The following is a 23,512-nucleotide window of genomic DNA, read 5'->3' on the forward strand; positions in this document are numbered from 1 at the left end:
GGTGGTCATGTTGTCCGTCGTTGGTTCCCTTCTCCAGGCTTTCTCGAGGGCTCGACAGTTCTTCTTGGAGCACTTGAGTTCGTCGGTGAACCATGGTGTTTTTCTGCTGCAGGATCTGCTGGGCGGGGTCCTCAGAGGGGCGAGTTCGTCCGCGCAGTTGCTGATCCACTTCGTGAAGTTGTCGGCGGCCTGGCTGGGGTTCGCTGAGTTGGCGGGAGGGTGCTGGCTCAGGGAGGCGGTGAGCTGGTCGGCTGTGATCTTGTTCCAGCTTCTGCGAGCAACCTGTTGCTGGAGGTGGTGGATCGTCGTTCTTCTGAAGGTGAAGTGGACGCAGCTGTGGTCCGTCCAGTGGAGTCCTGTTGCGTGGCTGAAGGTGACGTCTTTGCTGGATGAGAAGACGGCGTCGAGTGTGTGTCCGGCGAGGTGGGTGGGGGTGGTCACCAGTTGCTTGAGTCCGAGGTTGTCGAGGTTGTCGAGCAGGGTGATGGTGTTGCGGTCGTTGTTGTTCTCCAGGTGGAAGTTGAGGTCCCCCAGGAGGATGTAGTCGGCGGAGGGGAGAGCGTGCGGGCTGACGAAGTCGGCGATGTCCTCGCTGAATCGTGTGCGCGGTCCCGGGGGTCGGTAGATCAGGGTGCCTCTGAGGGTGGTCTTCGGGTCGGTGTGGATCTGGAAGTGCAGGTGTTCAGCGGTGGTGAGGGTGTCATCGGTGTTGGTACTGATGCGGATGGTGTCTCTGTGGATGATGGCGATGCCTCCTCCGGTCTGGTTGTACTTGGTAAGTTACAGGGTGATGTCCCACCAACAAATCCATTCCCTGTAGGGAGATAGACCACATCAACAGTTGGGTTTCTCACCTCTCATGTGAATCAGCCATATGAGGGGTCTGTAGTCTGCCTGAACCTGGACATCCCAAACAAATATGGTCTCAACTTTTTCAGTGCCCAAATCCCTACTAAGGCTACTCTTTCCACAGCACTACGCCTCTGCTACCTGGGAAGTAGCCTCCTGTGATGACGGATACAGGTTGGTCCAAGTCCTCTTCTTTTAGCTGCAGGAGAACAGTCCCAATGCTTAGACTGCTTCTTGGAAGTCAACTGTCAAGGGAGCAACAATGGTGTCCTATTCCTCAACGATTTTCCTGCAGTATCCAGTGAGGCCCAAGAAAGTTCTCACTTGGGTCTGGGTCTTGAGACACTCCAAGCCAAGATGGTTTGTCTCTTGGGCTGGAGGAACTTCAACCTGCCTCCAAAACCCAGGTAGCTTAAATACACTACTGAGCCCCGGCCTATCTAGCACTTACTGGCCTTGATAATCAGGCCTGCCTGCTGCAGGGCCTGAAGCACTTATTGGAGGTCGAACAGGTTGTCATCCCAGCTGGAGCTAAAGACAGCTACATCATCCAGGTAGGCAGCACTTGATTTCTCCTGTCCAGTCAGGACCTGGCTGGCCAATCTCTGGGAGGTTGTGGGGGCATTTGTTGTGCAGAACGCAGACTTCTCCTGGCCCCCCTCGGTCAATGCAACATGCCAGGAACTTGATATCAAATTGAATGTACTACGGAAACTGGCAGCTCCCAAGCCTTCAATGAGCTCATCCCCTTGGGGGATAGGTGTGAGTATCAGTCTGGGTAACTGAATTGAGCCCTTGGTAGTCTATGCAGAACAGACATTCTGGGGTGGTGCTGGGTAGAGCAGCCTCGAGTACCAGTACCAATGGACTTGATCAAGGCCTATTGGACTGCACAATCACCCCTAACTCCAGCATCTTGAACGCCTCATCCTTTATACTGGCTCTCACTTTATAGCATGTAGATTTCATTCTTGAAAGGCACACTGTCAACTATGTTGATCCCCTAGGTACACCAAGTGTTGAGTCCAGGAATAAGTGAGAACAGGGAGAATTGCCACAGCAACTGGTGACAATCTCTCTCCTGGTCTGGGTGTGGGGAGAAGATCACACCCTCCACTGAACCATCTTGCTCTTTAGAGGAGAGGCGGTCTGAATAAGAGGTTCTCTCCTTTTCCTCCCTTCCATCTGTCATCAAGAGCATGGTGACTTCAGACCTCTCAAATTGACATGTAGGACATTTAAAGGGGGTCTAAATGTACACCAGGTAGGTGACAGCCCCCTTCCGCTTCTTGGTCTCATAGGACCTGGTCCACCGGTCCTGTAAGGGGTGAGGGAATACCATGCCAAGGATGTCAGGTCTAACAAATACAAAATGAAATAATTCTTATATTTTTTCACAATCCTTCACAACGTTTTATTTACATCTCAGTTCAAATATTTAATGTATATCTCATTACTGAAATACATGTACGCATTTCTTTTATCAGGTTATGCCCCTACAGCCCTGAACTCTACTCATTCACACACATACTCATTTCTCATACATATCACTACAATATCTACATAAAAGCACTGGCTCCCTAAACACCAGCAATCTCCTCAAGCCCCCACCACCCAAAAAGATTTTTGCATGAATTTTACACACTCCTGGTCAAAGTCCAATTAATTTTAAGCAAACAGCTGATGTGCATTTCAGTTGCAACCACTCCCATTCAGCCACCTTCTTTCAGACCGACATCCAGCATTGTGCTGCAGAAACCTACCACCAGTACTGGGTTGGACTTCTGAGCACATCCTGCTTCTTAATTTATTTATTTCTGGTTTTTCTGGTTTTTGTAAAGCGCGACACTCATCCCATGGGATATCACGGCGCTGTGAATCAAAAGGAGACTACTGAGGACTGTGCTGGGGAATTAGTTTTTAGGAAAGAGGTGAGTTTTTAATTTTTGGCGGAATTGAAGGTAGTTTATGGTGTGTCTGAGATCTACAGGTAACTCATTCCACCTTTTGGCAGCCAGGTATGAGAAAGCGCGTCCGCCTGTCCTTGCCTTGTAAACACGCTTAGATTTAGCCAGGGCCAGGTGATTCGATCTTAGGTTCCTGTTGGGGATATAGAACTCAATTTTTCCTTGGAGAATGAAGTCAACTGTCAAAGCTGAAGTAGAGTTATGTACTCCTAGCTATGGTGCATCTCCCATTTCATTTTAAATAGGGTTAGGATAGGTAAAATCTGTCTGCATAACATAGCAACCGTAATACAACACTGTTCACTAGCTTCTCCTTCAACTCTGCCTCATGCTGAACAACGAACAGAAAACACATTTCCATAGTTTACAGAACTCATCCCTAAAACCATAGTCGAAACACAAATGCATGCAGTTTACAGACTGCAAAAGCGAAACCCCTTCTTACAGGAGGAAATACTGCATCATCTTCAAATCAATGAAATGCATATTAAAGAGGAAAACATTACCCCTACCCCCCAAAAAAAGGTACTAGATTTGCATCTCAGGAGTGACGCAAATGAGGTGTCACTCTTTATTTCATGCCCAGCATCAGATTCTGTGCCAGGGATTCACGCCACAAATACATGGAAGATGGGAGTTGGCCGGCCACGAAGATAATTAGTAGTGCTTGTGTAAACTCCCACGCCAGTGCCCACAATGCGCCCTGATCCTGATTAGGGGGGCCTTCCTGGGCACCTCCCGCCGATGCCTGTAGTTGAGGCGGCTTTGGGGCACCCTGTTACTGTTCTTGGGGCCTCCACGGAGACGTGTTACTGCCCCATATCTGGGATGGCAGCCCCCGGTAACCTAGGCCCGGCGAGAAGCTGGACTGGCTTGTGCGTGCCCCATCTGGGGGCAGAGTCGCTTCTTGCTAGAGTGAGGAGCCCCCTGGAGACTCCGGTGTGACTAAGGGGAGCCGGCTGCCAAGGACCTGCTTGGCCACCATTGCCCACATGACCAACGGGAGGCTCTCAGTGTGGTCAGCGCACGATTGAAGGCGGCTGCCTGACGCCACTCAACAGGTTGTTGGAGGGTAGGGGAGCTCGCACGTGGCTTCCTGCCTTGATAGGTTGGATTGCCCTCTATGCCAGCATGGATGGCCTCGCTGGCACCCACTGACCTGTGATTTCTCTGGAAGGTAAGTGATGGTGGTGGAGTCGAGCCCATATTAGACCCTGTTGTGACACCGATCCTGCCTTAGGACTCCTCACTTGACCTGCCTAACATGGAGGGTTGCGACTTGCGGGGTGCCCACCCCTCGCCTGACCCGGATTCCTGCATGTTGAGATTGGCCCTGCGTGTGCTGGAGGCATTTACTGGACTGCCTGTGGTGCCCTCCTCTTGGTTGAGGTGCCCTCGGTTTGCTGGCTGGATCGACAAAGAGTTGCAGTTCTTCTCTGCAGCCCATTTATCCTTATTGGATTGCAATGCAGGTAACGGGAGATGGGCAGGACACGCCTCAACAGGGATGGAGAAGGTGGGCACTAGGTGGGGGCAGATGGCATTTCCCCACAAGAGGATGACTCTGAGGCAACTCGTCGATGACTCAGGAATGGAGGCGCGGCAGACCCTCGTGATAAAAAAAAAAAAAAAAAACGTGATCACATCCTGGCGGCAGTCAATTCAACCAGAGACACCCTTGAGGAGAAAATCGACAATCTTTATAGATCTAGGACTTCATCTGGATGACCACCGGAAGCTGTAAGACCAAGTCAAGAGCCATGAGGAAGTCCTGGAGAACACGACCTATGGTCCTTATGCTGCAACATCAAAGTAGACCCTGGTGTGTAGGGAGGACTTGCTGGACAAAAGGCTGAGGAGAAAAATAGTAGGTCTCCCTGAGTGTCTTGAAGGCTTGGACATGAAAGTGGCTAGCTGGCGACGTGGCCCGACAGGGTCTCCCAAAATTCTTTGTCCTGGAATGCGCTCATTGGGTACCAGGCTCAGCACCCTCCTCCAGGTGGACACTCTCCCGACCACTGGTAGCCCATCAGCTCTATTTTCGAGACCGTGATTTGATTTTGTAAGAAGCCTGGACTAAGGGGAAGCTGCAGGTATCTAACTCTGCTGTAGCGATCTTCCCTCATTACACCTTGGCTGTTGAAAAGGAACTTAGGGACGCTGGTGTCCAGTACACGCGGTTATTCCCTGCACGGATAAAGGTGACGGTGCATTAGCACTGAATCTGCAGGGACTGGTTGGAGGTTCACTAGTCAGGCGGCGACGCTGCAGCTGATCCCCGGCCCCCACTGCCTTAACTACAGACGCAGTGACAACCCCAGACACCTGTACCCTTGCGACAGCAGGCAGAGCAGAAGAGAGCAGCAGCTGCGGAGACCTTCAATGCCTTCTGAGTACTCTGGACCGGCGTGTGCCCTCTTTGGAAGCGACTGACACCTGCTGTGGGGATCTGCTAGCCAGGCCACTGCTGGCTCCAAGGGCTGCAGGTGATCTCTGATGCTGGAGTGGTCTGGTGCTGGATCTACCTTATATGCCTACTGGATGGCCAGCTGGCAAGTACTGAGGGGGTGGGTAGGGGCAGGGGGCCTCCCATCGAGGATTGAAGAAGATTCTGCAAATGGGCGGAGGGCCTTGCTGTTGGGAGCGACTTCAGTGGCCTGCCTCCTTCCGAATTTTCCAAGCCTGTGAGTGACCTGGAGGTGCAGACATTGACTATGCAGTTCTTTGTTCTTTGCTGCCTGCTGTGTTTAGCTAAACAACAACAGGAGGTAACCCGTAAACCCAATTGAGACCTGGGTGACAAACATATGCAACAAATAACAATGTCTCAACAGGTACAGGTTACATGCCATTAACTGTAATAAAGTGCCTTTTTCCTTGTTTTCATCTAATTCTGAACATAAAACCGCTCAGCAATTCTTGCATAACCATTGATCTATCTCCGTTTTCTTTTCCCCTTCGGTTTCTCTACAATTATTGGGTGCATATTTAACTTGCCTTCAATTGATACCTGTTGAGACATTGTTATTTTTTGCATATGCTGCAGTTAGCTGGCGTGTGGAGGGGGACTCTCACTATATTTGAGACCTTGTTGGACATCGTTAGCTCACCATGACATTGCATGCATGTTTTTATTCTTTCCTCAGCTGAAATATACTGGGCATAATACAGGGTATGAATACACCATCTAAACAACCAGGTTGTGGCTTATCTTAAAATAACAGGGGGTGGACATTGCCTTCCTGCAGGTTAACCCACTTAGTGACTACTGAACTTGCCAGACTGCGGTGGTGGTTGAGGAGCCAACTATATGCTATGGGCTTCTCCAGTTAAGCCCAGGGCTCACTGATCTGGATTAGGGCATGGGTGCAATTTGAGTTACAGTCCACATATATTGATAAAGAGGCGTTAAGTGATGTTGGACCAGGCCCTTTTGGCAGGTTCACCCCGAAACTTTTTGCTTTTTCCTAGCCTGTTTCTAGAACCTGGTGTTGGTGATTGTAGGCCTCTGCGCACTTTTTCACTGTGGTACAGTGTAAAGTGCGTGAGCTCTCTGTGTATGTATGGTGAGTGACCTGCCCTCCCATAGGAATGAATGGGGAATATGTATGCCCATGGTAGTTCCTGATGAGTGGGGAGTGGAGGGTCGAGTTTGATATGTGTGAACTCGTGAGATTGAATGCTGCGTAATGGTGTATGCAGCATGGTTGTGTCTAGTCTAGAAGTGCCACTTTTAGAAGTTGGCATATTTGTGTAGTGAGTCTGCTGGCACGTGATTGGCTGGTGAGCCTGGCCCAGGAGTGCCTGGGCCTGCTTGTGGATTGACTGTCTGGTTTGAGTGTGACAGGGGCTGCAGAGCCCCCAGGAGGTTGTCTGAGTCAGCCCGTGGATGAAAGGCAGCATCTGCTGCCAAGGAAGTGGGTGGAGATAGCACCTAAGGGTGAATGAGGCTGTGCCTGCCTGCCACAATGCTGGCTCCACCTCCCCGCTGGGCGACTGTCACCTCTGTCCCTGATACTGGAAGGACTTCCCTATAACCAGTTCTAGCTGGTTCTCACACTGCCTGCACAAAGACTTCAAAGACTTTTCTGTGTATAAGAAGGGGCTGTTTCCCCTTCCAAAAGGTTCTTGTTCTTGGACTTGAATCTGCCAGGGGCGTGCTGCTGCTTGGGCCCAGGGGAATCCCTGGGCCCTGCCCAGCCCCTGGACACCTGATGGACATGCCTGGAGGACTCCTGGGGGACCCCTCTGCCTTGCTTGGGCTGATGGGGGGGACTTGGCTTTGCCCCCTGGGAATCTCTGGGACCTTTGCAGCATGGAGAAGCTGCATTTCCTTTCAGATAACTTTGTCTTGCTTTTGCCAGGGCTTATTATAGCCTAAAGCGCCTGGAAGCGCTTTGTTTGCTGATCTAGCGCTAGGAGCGCTGTGGATGGTCCTTTAGCACTTGGGAGCGCTTTATGGGCGAGTGCCGGTGCCCACCCGGGACCTTTATTTAATTATTTTTATAGATGGGTGCCACCCCATTTATTTCATTGCTTAACTGGTGCTCACCCCGTTTCTACTTTTATTTTGGATTTCGAGGGTGCCCACCCCTCGTTTTGCCGCTTTGAATCACCGCCGCGGCCGGGCCGAAAACAGGAAGTCAGGCGGCATCGCGCCTTACTCTGGACGGGACTTCCGGTTTGGAAAAGGAAGTCCCGCCGGCCGCCGAGCACTGATTGGGTGCCCGTCCGAGGAGAAGAGGCGGAGAGGAGTGATGGCCGCCCTGGGCTCCCGTGATCTGGAGGGAGCCCCGGGAAGAGAAGAGGTAGCGCGGCCTGTCCTGGGGCTCCCATGTGCTGAGGGAGCCCCGGAGAAAAGGAGCCGAGGTGCAGCGGGGCTCCCGTGTCCTGGAGGGAGCCCCGCTCGAGTACCGCCACGCCGCAGCCCGGAGAAGAGCAGAGCAGCGGATTCCCCGAGGGAGCAGCCCGGTGAGTATCCCGGGCTGGGGGGAGCTCTGAGCCGGTGAGTTGGGCTTTGTGGTGTGGGGCGGCGCCGGCGACCCGGTGAGTGCAGTGACAAAGAGGAGGGGCGTCGGGGCACATTGCCGGTGCCCGCCCCTCCCCTCCAGTGCGAGTACTTGGTTGCAAAGAGGCCAGTGAGGCCTCACCTGATGCCGAGTCCCCCGAGAGGGACTCCGTCCACCCCGCTCCATTGTTGTGTTGGAGCCCCAGAAAGGCTATGGGGCATTGCGTGTTTTGAGCCCAGCGAGGCTCCAACGACGGGCGCATTTTGTGTTCGAGCCCAGAGAGGCTCTTTGATGCCACAGTTGTCTTCAGAGTCCCCAGTGGGGGGACTCCAACGTTTGGGGCATACTTGTACTCGAGCCTAGAGAGGCTCAAGGCGCCCTATTTGTTTCCAGAGCCCTGAGAGGCTCAGAAGCGCCACAAGTGTTTTAAGAGCCTGTGTGGCTTCAACGTGTGGACACGAGTGTCTTTAGAGCCTGTGTGGCTCAACTGTTGGCGCAGATTTATTCAAGGGGCTAGTGACTGCCCCTGGCGCAGTTTTTGTTGATTCACAGCTGCTCAGCAATTAGTGGGCAGCTGCACCGTTTAGGTCTTGTGTGGTTCCCAGGTGCCCAGCAAGTAGTGGGCACCTGCAACGTTTAGGTCTTGCGCCGTTGGCGCACCCCTGACTGGCGCTGCATGGCAGCGCGCCCTGACATTTTGGACACAGGGCTCTGTAGGCCCTTTATTGGATGGGGGCTGGTATGTAAGTTTTGCGCAATGTGGTTACCTGCTATGTTTAGGATGGTAATTGCCTACTGTGTGTTTTTGCGCTATTGAGTTATGTTGGGGCACCTCTGAATGTTTTTGATGCATCATGTGTTTCCCTTTACTACTCCTCTGAATGTATATTTATGCATCATGGGTAATGTGTTCTTGCTTATGCCCCTAAATGCTGTGTGATACTTAGGTGGTTGTTCTTTTTAGTACAGGTGGTCCTAGTGAGGTCCTGGCCCCCTGCGTGACATTCTCCTAAGGTGGTTAGGGTTGCGTAGGTGGTACTTACCTGTTCCCAGTAGTTACTGGATGTGATTCATAACTGTTATTTTGTTTTATATCTTATTTTCTATGATCTACAAAGTACTATTTCTAAAATTGTTGATGCTGACAGTGGCCCATGTGGCCCTGTAATTGTAAATAATCCCTTATGAATATTGCCCGTGCCAGTTGGCACAATGTACATGTGTGATTTCTATCTGATATATTTTGACAATACAAAAGTTATTTTAATATAACCTTGTGTGGAGTTCCTTTATGGTGTGCCTAGGATGTTGTTGCTGTTGTGTGCTGGCGCAAATGCTTTACACATTGCCTCCGAGTTTAGCCTTACTGCTCGTGCCAAGCTACCAAGGGGGAGAGCAGGGGTTATCTTGGCGTGTGACTCCCTTGCCCTGACTAGAATGGTGGTTTCTGCCTGGCTTTGGCGTCAGCCTTAGCCTACCAGAAATAGCCAGTTCTAACAAGTGATTATACAGGGTAGGTTGGGCGGGATTCCCATGTTCTGGGTAGTCTATCAGTGGCTAATAGAGGGCAGGCCTAGTTCCTTACCTCCCTGGCCCAAACACTCATGGGTGAGGTGCAGTTGCACTGGGTGCTTGGTGGTGATTAATTGAGTAGCCGATGTACATACTGATTATTCCATGCCTCATCTCACTGACTCCCCGCAGTGCGGATCGCTCTTGACTTTGGTGCCTGGATGACGCACTGGGGGTTGGGCGATGCTTGGAGATCAATTAATGGGGGCGGCCTGATTACTCCTTTTACTCCCTGGAGCATGACCTGCATGTCTGCCTGGATAAGATTTTAAGTGCACACAGACTGATTGACGCAGTGTGAGGTGCAGAATACTTTGGAAGCACCTTGTCCGATCACCATCCACTGCTGCTGTCCCTGCGGCGGGGTTGTCAGACTACTCCTATTTCCACCTGGAAATTACCAGTATGTCTTTTGCAGGACTCAGTATTTCGGGAACCACTGGGGGAGGTCATACACACATACTTAACGGACGATAAGACCACGGCTGACTCACAGGAAACTGAATGGGAGGCGTTTAAGGTCCTGGTAAGGGTATGCTTCATAGGTCAGATAGTGAGAATACAGACGACACTTGATACTGACCTTACATCGCTAGAGGGTTCCATTCGAGAACTGGAGGAAGGGGTGCAGAAACGCGAGCAGGAGTACAGGGAGGCACAGGAGCACTTCCAAGCTTACTCCTACTGGGGGTACAGAACTCTGTCGCACATGGAGTAGTTTAGAGCAGGCAGCACTGGCAAGGCTCATGTGGGAGGATTATAAGTAGCCCCTGGTCACGGGAATCAGAACGCCGACCGGTGCTGTAGAACACACCCCAGCTCAGATCCATGCAGAATTTAATTGTTATTACACTCACTTATATGCTTTACGAGAATGCGCCTCAACCGGTGACATCAACTCCTTTCCGGGCAGGGAGGGTTTGCCTCGGCTACCTGTGATTTAGGGTGGCCCGTGACAGAGGGAGAGGTGATTAAAGCCCTGGCGAGTAACAAAACACTGGGCACTGTTGGCTGAACTTTACAGACTGGTTGCTACCACCCTGGCCCAGTGCTTGGTGGCTGTGTACCAGGAAGTATTAGAGAGTGGGACACTATCAGCAACATTATGGGAGGCGCCGATTGTCTCCATTCCTAAACCAGGTGGGGAGTCACTCGATGTTTGCTCTTATAGGCCCTTGTCATTTTTTAATCTGGACTATAAGATTCTTAGTAAGATCTTTCCTGACCTCCTTGAGCCCCACCAGAAGGCCCGCATACATCAAGATCAAAATGGGTATATCCCCATGAGAAACACCTCCCTAAACATAAGATCATTATTTCGAATAATAGGTGAGTTGGAACCGGGGACCTACCAGGACCCGGTGGTTTTGTCAATCGACCTTCGCAAGGCATTTGACACATTGCAAATGGGGTATTTGCTGGAGTTCCTGCGGTAGATGGCCTTGGGGACGCAATGGGAGAAGTGGGTGTTGCTTCTTTATGAGGGGGTGGGGCTTTGGTACAGACTTGTAGCTGTATCTCTGAGCCTTCTGGGATACATAGGGGAAGGGGGCAGGGTTGTCCGCTTTCCCCTATGCTGTTTGCTCTAGCTTTGTAACTGTTAGCAGCCATAGTGCAGTCAGAGGGCTCCGAATGAGCGATGGAGAACACTCCGTATCACTTTATGCTGATGACATGTTGCATACAACATTTAGGCGACCTTAGCAGGGTGTCAGGTCTCCCAAAAAATTGGTCTAAGTCAAGTACTTTCCAACTAAAAGGAGATACTCACCCTCGTCCCTGGCTACAGTGGCACATATGTGTCTTCCCTAGGGATGCAAATAGCTTTCAAATACTTGGGAGTGGTAATCTGAGGGTGGGGGGCATTGAGAGCTCGGTGGGGCAGTGTTGATTTCTGGCATACGTTGAAGCTGCAGATTATGGCAGGGATTGCCTTATCAAAGATGGTAGCATTCCCGTGGCTGTTTATCACTTTGTAAACGCCCAGGTGTGGATTACAGTCTTGGTTCAGAGCCGCGAACGCGCTAAGGGATCTGATATGGGACGGGGAGACATAGGGCTTCGGTGTAGATACTCCAGCACCCTGCGGAATTGGGGGACTTGGGAGTGCCTGACTGAGTTATACTATCTTGCCGCACAACTACAGTGGATTGCGCAATGGTTAGATGGCTGTGACCTGGCTGAGCTGGGGCCCCTGAGTGACAGACAATGGAAGATCGCGCTTGTTGCACTGTTAATGGGCGTCAACTTGCCCAATCACACACTACCATTACAGTTGTCCCCGACCCTTCTTTTATTGGCGGAGGGCGCTACAAAAGAGTCATGCCTGCTGTGTGCTCCTGTGCTCCCCTTGGTGGATCTCCCGACAGTGCGCAGTGGGTATTTCCAGACTCATAAGATGTGTGAATGGATGGGGTAAGACTCTTTACGGTGGTTGATTCTTGCGCTGATGGAAAACAGAGAGATGTTGTTGCTGTCTGAGGAGGATGGGCTCCCGGCATCGCAGTTTCTGGCCTATGTGGCGCTGGTGCGTTTGTTGGAGGGTCTATGCGTGGGGGAGGGGCGTAGTTCTCATCAAGTGTTGCAACCAACCTTTTGTGGCGGTCGTAAGCTGGTGTCTTGGTTGTATAAATCATGTCAAGCCATGTCTGACACATCCATAGCGAGACAGAGGGCTTACTGTTCGGGGACAGTGGGGCAGGAGCTGAGGAACAGGAGGTGGGAGTTTATATAGGCCTACCCTCATGGGGCATCTAGAAACACTAGATTCTGCTACATGCAGTTCTATTACTTGCACAATACCTTTATCACTACCCATAGGTTTATTACTACATTTCTGACGACAGATGGCGAGTGCCCTCGGTGCCGCATGCTAGATGTTGACGTCTTGCATATGACCGGACATGCCCATCAGTAGTGGAGTTTTGGAGGGGGGTTGTGACGCAGCTAGGGAGAGAGGTTTAAACACCCTCTGCAATGACTGTGGCCTGTCTGATGGGCCTAAATCTGCAACCCCACTTAGTAGCAGTAAATGGCAGCTTTACAGACTGGGGATTGGTGCTGGCACGCTAGGCCACGGTGATGCACTGGAATTCTGTTTTGGGGCCGCCTCACTGTCGCTGGAGGACTGAGCTCCAAAGGTGGTATGGGGCTGAAGGCACTGCCCTCCAGGCTGAAGAACACAGAGGACTTTTTAAGTATTCCACAGCTGATGACTGGAATGGCTTCGCTAAGGCCCTTGATTGCCCTGCTCCCTGACACTAGGCTTTTCGCGGATGGGTGTGAGTCGATGCAGGGTGTCCCCTTCGGGGCTAAATACTGGACGTGATGGTGCAGGTGCACATGTAGGAGGCGGCTGCTAGGAAGACAGATGCCTGGTGCGGCGGGGTACCCCTTGCAGTAGCTTGTGACACTTGCTTTCTTGTAGTATGACCAGGCTATTTCTTTTTAAGCTTATTTGCTCTTTTTCTTTATTTCTGTGATGCTGTTTTTTCCCAGCTTATTATAGGTCACGCTAGGTTGTCTAATGTGCCTGTTACATCACATGTCCTATTGTAAACTACCCTGCAGTGCTTGTACATTTGCTAATTGCTGATCCTGTTGTGGAGTAAAACCAATAAAAACCATGTTAAACAAAAAATAATACATGGAAGCCCAAAACGGAAAATAAAGAGTGCACACCTTACTACTTGTACAATTACACCTCCAATTATATGCTTCTGAAGAGGAAAACACACTATCTCTCATCGCAGATACTTCTAGTCAACTAATGGGTGACTGGCTTGGGCTGATCAATGTAGCACAGACACTTAAACACACAAATGACTGTTTGGGGCTGATCGTTTCATCTCTGTGTGTTGACAACAATCATTCCACATGAACGGCGCAAAACCATTACATTAGATCAAACATAAAAAGAAGACAAACCATTGTCCCTGAAGAAAAGCAGATGGGTAAAGACTGAGTAAACCGCAAGAGCAGTGAAGGGGCCAGCCCCACTCAAAATACAGAGCAGTATCCTGGATTTCAGCAGAACGGTATGCAGCTATGAAAATGCTGCTCAACTTCCTGTACCTATGTTTAAAGGTAGTCAAGCCAGCAAATGTGTTGAGATCAGAGCCGAGCCTGTATATGGCTTGGTTACCGGAGCTGAAGAGTGAGCCAAGACATCAAAAGATGCGTAAATTAAATGACAAGTAAATAGACTATTAAAATTTTAAAATGTTACTTCTAGATCACTCGTTTCAACCTAGCATATTAGAGTATTACTACGTTGACATCAGTTAAAAGTAATCGCTTTTTAACAATAACTGTTCTTCACTTATGAGGTCTTGACCCAACTGTTTTGAGTAAACTGAACTCAATGTATTAGGTCAATGTGACGCTCAGTTAAAATGAGCAGTAAAGATGATTAGCATAAAAGCATACATTTTAGTAAAATGGGGAAGTAGGGGTTTGAATCCAAGTTTCCTCGTGACACACAATTTAGCCCCTGGGTGCGCATCTTCTAACCCACTCAATCAGCCACTTATTACCCCAGCCTAGCTCATACCAACCAATCCAGCTCCCAGGTAGAAAGCAATTCTCTGAAACTGCTCCTTAAACTTCCTAAAATGCTAGGATTCAAGCTGTAAAGAGGGAACTGCGAACTGTAGCCTGGAGTACTCTCTCAGATGTCAGAGCCCCGCGCTTCTATTTTTTGTCTTTAAAATGGGGCGCCTGGTGATAAATTGTTAGAGCAAATTTGACCAAAGAGAATGTTAATTTACGCTGATAAAAAAGAACCCCATGGTAATGATGCTGAAGCATTTGGAGATCCCAGAGATCGTACCAAAAAAGGGGAAGTAGTCCGGACCAATCAGATAAAGAGTACACTTAGGCAAAGTGCTCTAGAAGCTAGCAGGAGAGAGGATCTGCACTATCCTAAGAGCAGTTATTCCTTACTTGAACCCCAGGAGAGCACAGCTCTGTTCGCTTACCTGTATAAGATTCCCCGACAAGCAGCTATGTAATTAAGTCTTGCGTTTTAAGGTGGAAACTGACCCTGGGTGGCGTATCAAAGGATTACAAGTAGAAATTGCTAAAAATAATGGATAGTGCCCTTGGAAGCGAGGTGGAAACATTCAGTGAGTCATACTGATGGATTGTGCATTCTTCATTGAGGAAAGGAAAAAGGTTCTCCGACCTCTTGTAAAAAAAATATATATATATCACCCAAACAAGGGAAATGGGTCTGGATCTGATTCAGGCCCTTAGGTTATGGAATGTAGCTATTGCCATTGGCCAATGTTAATTCTTAAAGACTCAGGTGGTATTACTCAATTCTTTTTATATCTTAATATCCTAGGCTGGCATAGGTGTTTTTTTGCTCAGTTTCTTTCTTCTCTTTTTTTTTTTACTCAGTAAGGAAACGTTAAGTGCAATGAGAGGATCTTTTGATAGGAATACGTTCGAAGATGGGAAGTATGTCCCTAACTGAAGCATGATTGAGAGATCATTGAGTTTGCGATAAGCTGCTATGCACATTGCACTTTATAAATGCCTATTGTCGTAAAATGAATTGTTTGTCATTGGCTAACTTCTAATTATTCTATCGAAAGTGTTTTAAACATGCAAGTTCATTTTAATGCTTATATGCCTCGTATTTGTACAATTTGTAAGTATGTGTGGCTGAAAGATATAATCATGAAGTGTTTTAGTCTAGTTTAAAAACAAATGTCTAACGAATTGTGAAATGTTTTTATATTTCTATAATAATCTATTTCTTGGAAATAAAGTATTTTGACTGACAAAGTTCAACATTCTGTTGTCAGAATACCTTAATTATTGTTATTTTTTATTTCTTTTATGTACACATTCACCAAATAAAATAAGTCTTTAATGTGGGTTCATCAATAATCCACCAATTTACCAACCACACACAGGGAGGAAACTTGACCCAAACACACACAGAACACTATTAATAGTTTCCAGAAGACACTCCTAATTAGTTTAACAATTTCTTGACTCGTTAGCCCTGCCTCTTTTATCTAGTTTCAGTAAGATGTCTTAACAAAATAGGAAGAACCCTACAACTGCTATGCCACTGCAAAGGTCAAAAATGTGCGCGCCACGCACACAATAGCAGACCTACATGGGCGGCAACAGTACAATTCATATTACTGCTAATCTTGCTGTACGCTTCTTACATTCAATTCATCCAAGTGTCTGGTTCAAAAGAAGAGCAGCATTTTGTCAGCTCCAAGAAATTAAGTAAAAGAAAAACCTTTTACAAGCACCACAGTGAACACCTACAATTCCCTGGAGTTTAATAATCTATGCTTTTAAACGCGTCAAGTTATTGTGTTATCACCTTTTCCCCTCAATACTGTGCAGTAAAAGATTGAACAGCAGTATTGGATCGCCAAAGACAAATTAGAGGACGCTTTTTCTGCCACAGATGAAGTATGATATTACTTGCTGTACAATACCTGTTGACAAGCACATTTTCCAATAACCATCCACAGCAGACACACAAGACTCAAGGGGGAATAGTTATACACTATATTTGATTTCAAAGAGATAAGTGAAACCAATTTTACAGTTTTATGACCTTTCAGGTCAACTCTAAATTCAGAGTTGAACTGCACTTATCCATCATGTACAGAAAAATGTACACACACACACAGAATTAGGGTGGCTAAAAAACAGATACTAAAGCCCAGTCTAATACTTTACACAGGATTCACTTTCGTAACAAAAACATCTGGAAGACAATCCTAAACTATTTCCGTACATCAAATAACGTGATGCGATTGTCCTTATGCTGTAGACCACAATATACAGCCACATTTTCTAAATGTAATTTTTACTGTGATGCGTAAGAGATGGTGGTGTGGAGGATGCTTAAAACATTTTTAAAAAGGAAGTAGTATTTATGTATTAGTTCTGTCACATTAAAGCATGTGATTCTTCACGAATGCCTTCACTCATGCATAGCGGTGCTTGTCATAGGCAGTCAGTCCTTGGTGCACACAGCCTTCCGTTGGGTGCAGTGCACATTGGCTGCAGGGCTTGGCCTACAGATATGTCAGTCTGTTGTCCAAATTTGCATCCAATCTACCGCAGGCAGCCAACCATCAATGCACAGCGGTCCATCGGTCTTGCACAGGAGGGGTTGGCCACAGGGTTCGGCTAAGCCCTGCTCCCAAGCCTCCAAATAAAATACACCTTTTGGTTGTGTGGGGTGGTGGATGGCAGCAAACCTGGCCTACTCCAGATCATGCGCCACTGTATTTGGGCAATCACCTTGTGTGGGGCCGTTGGCTAAGTGTTGTATTTTTTTCCAATGAAGTATTTGAGAATTTCGAAGTCAAATGTGATTTAGTACACCTGTGGTTTATCATATGCAGAAAGTACCATTCTCCCAGGGCGTATCCTAGAACACATCAGAGCTGTCAAAACGAAGACCTTACATACTCAGTACCCAAAGGTAACCTTTAGCATGCTGCTAAAATTAACATCACAAGGTTAACAGGACACACATCTGTTTCTTTGGCATTTACAAAGCTGAAACTAACAAGAGAGGAGGGGGCTTTCAGAAATTCTTGAGAACACTAGATTCTAAATAAATAATCAATCTCAACATGCAGCAGCTATACGGACTAAATATGGACAAAGAGTTATTGGTACATATTGGCTGAGAGACTCTTGTTCTACGTAATTGCCATCTGGATTGCCAAAACCAGACTGGATACTACTTTACCGGAAAACAGAGGTACCATAAAATGTTAATTTGGTAATAACACTGGCAATATGTGATAAATCAGCACAAACATTTGTGGAAACTTGGAAGGATTCGTTTCCTATTGGTATGTTGAATTTGTGCCAATCCGCAAAGGAAGGGGGACAAATAAAGGCTGGGCAATTCAACATTCATTAGTTGAAAATTTTACAGTTGTGTAAGAATCTGAAACCCAATGTGGAAAGCAGTTACTAAATTACACCCTGTGTCGGTATTTGAGGTTTCGTCCTAATCCAGTAAGTGGGAGTGAAGTTAAAGGGGATGTGAAAACATTTTTGATTTATTAATAACTTTGGCACCGTTTGATGAATCTGCATAAAATATGGTAGACCGCAAATCAAGTTCAATACAAGGCCAGGTTGGCACCTATGAGAAAATCTCACTTCATACAGCCCAAGAAGTTTGGGTGCAGGGCCTGGTCAAGGCCTGTGCATAAAGACAAATGGGTACAAAGCATAGTGAAAGCAGTTCGCCATACAAAAAAACTGTGTAATTCACAAAAAAACACAATTGGCCATGGTTCTGTCAAAACAAAACTTAAAAACCCCAGGAATTTGAAACAACACATACAATACATAGCGAATTTCAGAGGTATTCCTGGTTTGTATTCACACAACCATAACCAATGCACAATAGTGTTTTTCAGTGAACATACAAAATAAACTAAAAATTACAGTTGGAAGGTAGTTAAGGCTAAGTAAAATTATAACAGCATCTTTGCTGCTGTGAAACCCCGTTAAGGTGGACACATGGCAGACCTGGGGTACTGGGTCCTAACATCTTTGATTGAGGTTATTTGCGACTGGTGTCCTAGAGTCATATTACTATGGCTCTGCAAACTGGGACAATACCACTCCATCTACACTGGACTCCTTCGGTAGCAACAGGGAGGAATTTTAGGGCTTCTCAGGAAGGTAAAGTGATGGACAAGACCTCAGAACTCAACAATCAAGCAACAGACACAAACACGTATTGTCCACCCCAGTGCTTATCTTTTCAATTAAACAAAGTATTTAATCACACTGAATAACATAATAATACACAGCGCAATTAGGGGAATACTACATAGGGTTGATATCCTGTTCACAAACTTGAGACTCTGCACCCTTCGGTACTCTTCACCTGCTAACTGAGATCCTGCAGTCTATAATCACCGGTGTATAATCAGGGACACAGCAGTGGTCAGGTGCAGTTCACTCAGTCACTCCCAATGTGTATATTCATGAGACAAGTTGCATAGCACTGGCAGCAGTTTTTCTAGTTGATGCTCAACCTACCTGCAGATTCCTTAACTCCTGAATCTCATCCAGTTTCCAGACTAGATCTGGAACAGTCAAAATAGATCTCCTGACTTGGTAGATTGCGCTCAATCCTTTCCGTACCTGGCAGCACCCGGACAAGACTTCACCGGAGCTATATAAGCGCCACCCTGGTGCACTAACATCAGATGGCTGTCCTTTTTTTCCCCACACCCCCAGAGGTGGAGCTGAGGCAGAAGGGACCGGCAAGTCTATGCAGTATACCAAAAATAAATTGGGATCTTATTTGTGGCACTGTGGCCTTTCCTCAGAATACAGAGGTGAGTGGGATCAGTGAGGAAATCTGCAGGTAAATAGAATATCCCTGAAAATGATATTTACCAAAGTTAAGCAATTTGTTCATCTAAAGGATGCTTCTACCTGCATATTCCTCAGCTCTTGACTCCATATCAAAGCAATATCTCCATTGAGATGAGTCTCAGGAAATGGTTAAACCACAGTAATGCAGGACAGAGTTGGTAAAAACAGCATCCATCCGGACTTTTGAGTAAAGGCAATCACGACTAGTGAAGGTATGAACCGAAGCCCATGTTACTCATCGACTGATGGCCTGGATGAGAAAACCCTGGGCAGGGCCAAAAAAACAACCTTCGCCATGGTGGAATGGGCCCTGATGCTCTTAGAAGGCTACTTCCTGGCAAAAGCATCACAGAGAGTAATGTATAACACATTCCATCTATAAAGAGTTATCCTTTGAATGACTCTGCCATTCTTGGTAATAACACATGAAGGAGTTGATCATCAATCTGATATTCACAGGTCCAACCCACAAAAATGCAGAGAGCACTGCGACGATCTAATTGATGGAGTCTGTCCTCTTCCTTAGTGTGATGAGAAGGGAGGTAAATGGTTGACAGGGTGATAAAAAGCCCAACATGAAACAGGGTGATAACCTTCAGAAGGAATGAAGACTTCTGGGGGAGTTGGGAGTGGATGGGTTGGACGTTAGAAGAGACTCCCACTTGTGCTATTCTCCATCAGTGACCAGCACTGTAGTTGTTTTTGTTGCTTACAGGAAAATTCAGACATTGTCCAAAAGCCCATCCAGGTGCAGGGCCTAATAGATATGGGGACACTACTGAACGGCTCACAGGTACCAACTAGAATGGGTGACCAATCGAACAAAGAGGAAGATGATGCAGGGAGAGATACTGGAGTATGCAACTGCTATGGGCAAAAATGCACCAGATGAGAGGGTAGTTGCTAAGATAGGTGCCCCAGTTGTGAAAGGGTAGATACGACTCACAGGAGACCCCAAAATGGTATATAAGGAAACATTCTCGACACATCTGGGGAGGAAGGACTACACATGGCTGGGGCTATTTCCATTCGTACTGGTATATGGGAATATACTGAACAAGATGTGGCACAACAGTACCTCACAGTGACATTCACACTGAGCAACGGGCGATTATTGGACGGGCCCAAACGTTGCTCGTCTTGTGTTAATTGTACCTGTTGGGCTCCCGTATCCTTGCTTGAACTGATTGCTGTATAAAGACATTCACTTACAAATTCTCGCGGCAATCTCTACAGGTGCAATGTCTTTCTAATATGCCTGAGTAAATAAGAACTAAATAAGGAAGCAAACTAATTTAAGACTTTAAATCACAGACTCCCAAGAGATGTGTAGTGCCCTGCAGTATACAGCACAAATACATTTCAACTAGTCAATTAGTACTTAGATTAGTGTAGCGCTATAATATAGAACATTTGGAAAAAGAGGAGTTACAGGGAAAAATTGCAAAAATGAGCATCATTCAATTAAAAAAACAGTTCCATTAGACTAATAACAAGAAAGTACACTTCGATATGCAAAAGAAAAGCCAGGGATGGCAAACATGTCGTTCAATGCAAATATATTAAAGCATGAAAAAAATATGGGCAAATTACAAGTGACCGGAAAAGAACCTAGACCGAAGTATAGTGACCACTACACACGTCCCAGTAGTTAATAGAGATTTGAAAGAACGTGAAAAAACAAGCACTTACTGTGATCAAAATGAACGTAACCCACACATTTTATGATCTCCAAATTCTCAGTTTCAATGGAGCTACAAATAAAAGTAGTTCAGCATCATTATATATGAAAACGTGGGGCTACTGTTGGGCCCTCTCCATACAGGGCAGGTGAACGGTAAATGCTGTGACTAGCATACGGCTGTCATTATTAGGGGAAAGAACGGTTAGGGGCAGGATGCACACTAGACTTCGCGTGTGGAAGCACTGCACATGCCTTGCAGGGGGTGGGATAACTAAAGGTGCAACCAACAACAAGAGACTCTTCGTGGAATGCATGTGCAGGACCTAGCTACAAATATGCCCAGGATGAACAAGTGATTGGCCAGGTAGATGGATGGATGAACCTACCATCTGCCTGGCTATAATGTATATGTAAGAGTTGCAGAGAGCATGGAGCAAAGGAAACCTCCAGGGAAAGTGCTTCTTAGACACCCTCTTTGGTGTTTTCTCTGAGAAGACATACCAGGAAAAGGTAACCCATACCTGGATCCAGAGTGTACCTTAAAGGCAGGAACCTTTGGCATAGGGTACATGTTGGCTCACTGACACTCCAGAGGATGGGCGAGACCTGACTGAACAAAAGCACAGAAAATCCGAACACTGCTGGAGAATATCACGAGTAGCCACATTACCACAGTAGGGTCATGAACCCTTTGGGTGGGTCTGGTCAATAAAAAGTCACCTACTGTGTCCTGGTTGGATGCTGGACTGGAATGCAGCCCTGCGTTATTACCAGTGGATTGAATCATTAGGCCTATGACTTTGTTTTCCAAATGGCAACAGTCATGCCCGGATGTGATGTGGGTCAGGTACTCAGTATGCCATAGAAATCAAGCTTAAATCTACTCACAAGGCCCAAGTAATCTGAAACTGGTCTAGGTTTGTGTTACCGTCAAGAGGAAACCTGGCAGTTCCGGCTGGACTGTTGCTATTGGACATGACCAAGGCTGCTTTGCACATGGCTGGTTCCTGTTTGAGGTGCCATGGTGGGTAAAACATAATGGACTGGAATATAGTAGAGTAAATACAAGTAACTGAGATCTATTCAAGCATTCCACCCTTGACTTATTTTGTTGCCCTTGGTCCCCTGGCCGGCAATATGTTGACAGAAAACCTGTGCATGATACCAGTACCATATTCATGGCAGCCTGTTTAATTATGATTTGCCCGAGTAAAGTGTGGAAATCATAGTTCATCCTTGTGATAGACCAACAGTGCAGCATCTTAACTCCTAGGTCCAGGAGGTTTCTACAAGAAGAGCAGATAGGACCACATACCCTGTTGTGAGTAATACTCGGCGACCCAGATGAAGACTATAACTGCACTGTCAATAATCAATGTCAAGGGATCACTAGGTCTCATGGTGCATAAGGCTCTGGGAGTAGATAGGTGCATAATGTGAAATTGGTTCCAGAACGTCAGGGTGGATCCAATTCCTCCTCGCGCCTTAAAGGGATACCCAATATTTGTTGGTCGCCATGGAAGTGCAACATATGCCTCTGTATGTACCCTATTAAGGGACTTTAGAATTTCAGTACTGTCTCTCTTAGGTCAATTAAGGCAAGAAGGGCAGTTCCTGTACCGTTTACATACTTGTGGAGGCATCCTGTATACAGTATTACACAAAAAAAAAAACACACATAAACCTACCATCCTACACTCGGGAAGGATTTAAAGAATTGGTGGTACACAGGCTGCGTCAATTTGTGTACATTACTGGGAGAGGAACCATGTTCTTACCCGAGGGGCCTCACTGAACTTGTGTATCCGTCATTCTCACAATTGACAGATGTACAGGCTTCTATGGAAAATATTCCTCTGTGTACCACAATAATGATCAGATCTGGCAAATAGAAACATCACCCCACATGTACCGAACAGTCTTTTGAATCTGAAAAAGGAGTGCAATATTTAACCTGATAAGTTATTGTACATTAAAGGAAATACCTGACAGGGTTGCTGGTCAGCGATACCCGAAGCGATTCCAAGCATGTAACAAGTCTATCATCTGCAGCCCCAGACTTCAGTTCAAGGATAAATTCATAAGGTGAGATCTGCCGGCTTCTCTTGAAACTTCCCTGAAACAGGAAGCAAAACAACATTGAGAAGAGGTTCAGTCTTTTGTTAGAATCAAGAAACACTAACCTGATCACACTACTGTTTAGAGGACAAGCTAAATTTAAATGGAATGAAACATTTCAACATTATATCATTTGAGTCACAGCTGCACTTTGCACATAATTATTATAGCCTGCTGGGGTAATACACCAATATAAACGCAGATTGTATTTTTTATTATATCACATCAAAATCCCCTTTGTTTCCACAACCATTCTTTTTTTTTTCTTGTTTCCTAGGAGGTCAACCTTAACAGTGTGAGCCCCTTATTGGAGGCACACACCTCTTAAAATGTATTTGGGCAGCCCCTACTGCAATGGGCACCCCGTACTGCATTGGGCACCCCGTACTGCATTGGGCACCCCATCCTGCATATAGATGACCCTTTCCGCCAATAGCCATCATTCCATACCACTACTCCAGCCCCTTACTACTGATGATACCAATCGGTTCTATTTTTGGGATACATCCACTTCAAACTATTAGGGCCCAGGTTTTTTTAGCTCAATTTAGGTCTTGTGTTTTCCATATTCTAAATAACACAGTTGGTGCCGCTAGTATTAGTCTTAGTTCCATGACCCTGCAAATCATTCAGGATTTCCTTCCATTAGTTAGAAATGATCACCAAACCCCACACGGTGTGCAAACAAAAGTGCCCCACTGATCACAGCCATTTAGGCACCTCTCATGTGCCACTCGACCAAACTTCAGCATTTGAACTCTCGATACTAGACGTTCATATTGTGCCTATCTAAAATTTGATCAAATGGACTTGCAATGGTGCTTATGACCATCTTTCTAGTTCCCCTCCTTAAACTGCCCCCAAATTGCTTATGAAGCATATTTTCAGGCTTTTGAGCTCCACTTGTGTTG

General features: G+C 46.8%; 1 protein-coding gene across 1 annotated transcript in view; it reads right to left on the minus strand.

Moving 5' to 3' along the window:
* Positions 1-23,512, minus strand: part of DIAPH3 (diaphanous related formin 3) — a 2,176,287-nt gene that overhangs the window by 1,662,029 nt on the left and 490,746 nt on the right. Inside the window, exon 5 of the mRNA XM_078657410.1 lies at positions 22,469-22,599. Coding sequence (XP_078513536.1) covers positions 22,469-22,599 — 131 coding nt within the window. The remainder of the gene's footprint in view (positions 1-22,468; positions 22,600-23,512) is intronic.

Source organism: Lissotriton helveticus, chromosome 8, assembly GCF_964261635.1.
Source record: "Lissotriton helveticus chromosome 8, aLisHel1.1, whole genome shotgun sequence".
Lineage (NCBI taxonomy): Eukaryota > Metazoa > Chordata > Amphibia > Caudata > Salamandridae > Lissotriton > Lissotriton helveticus.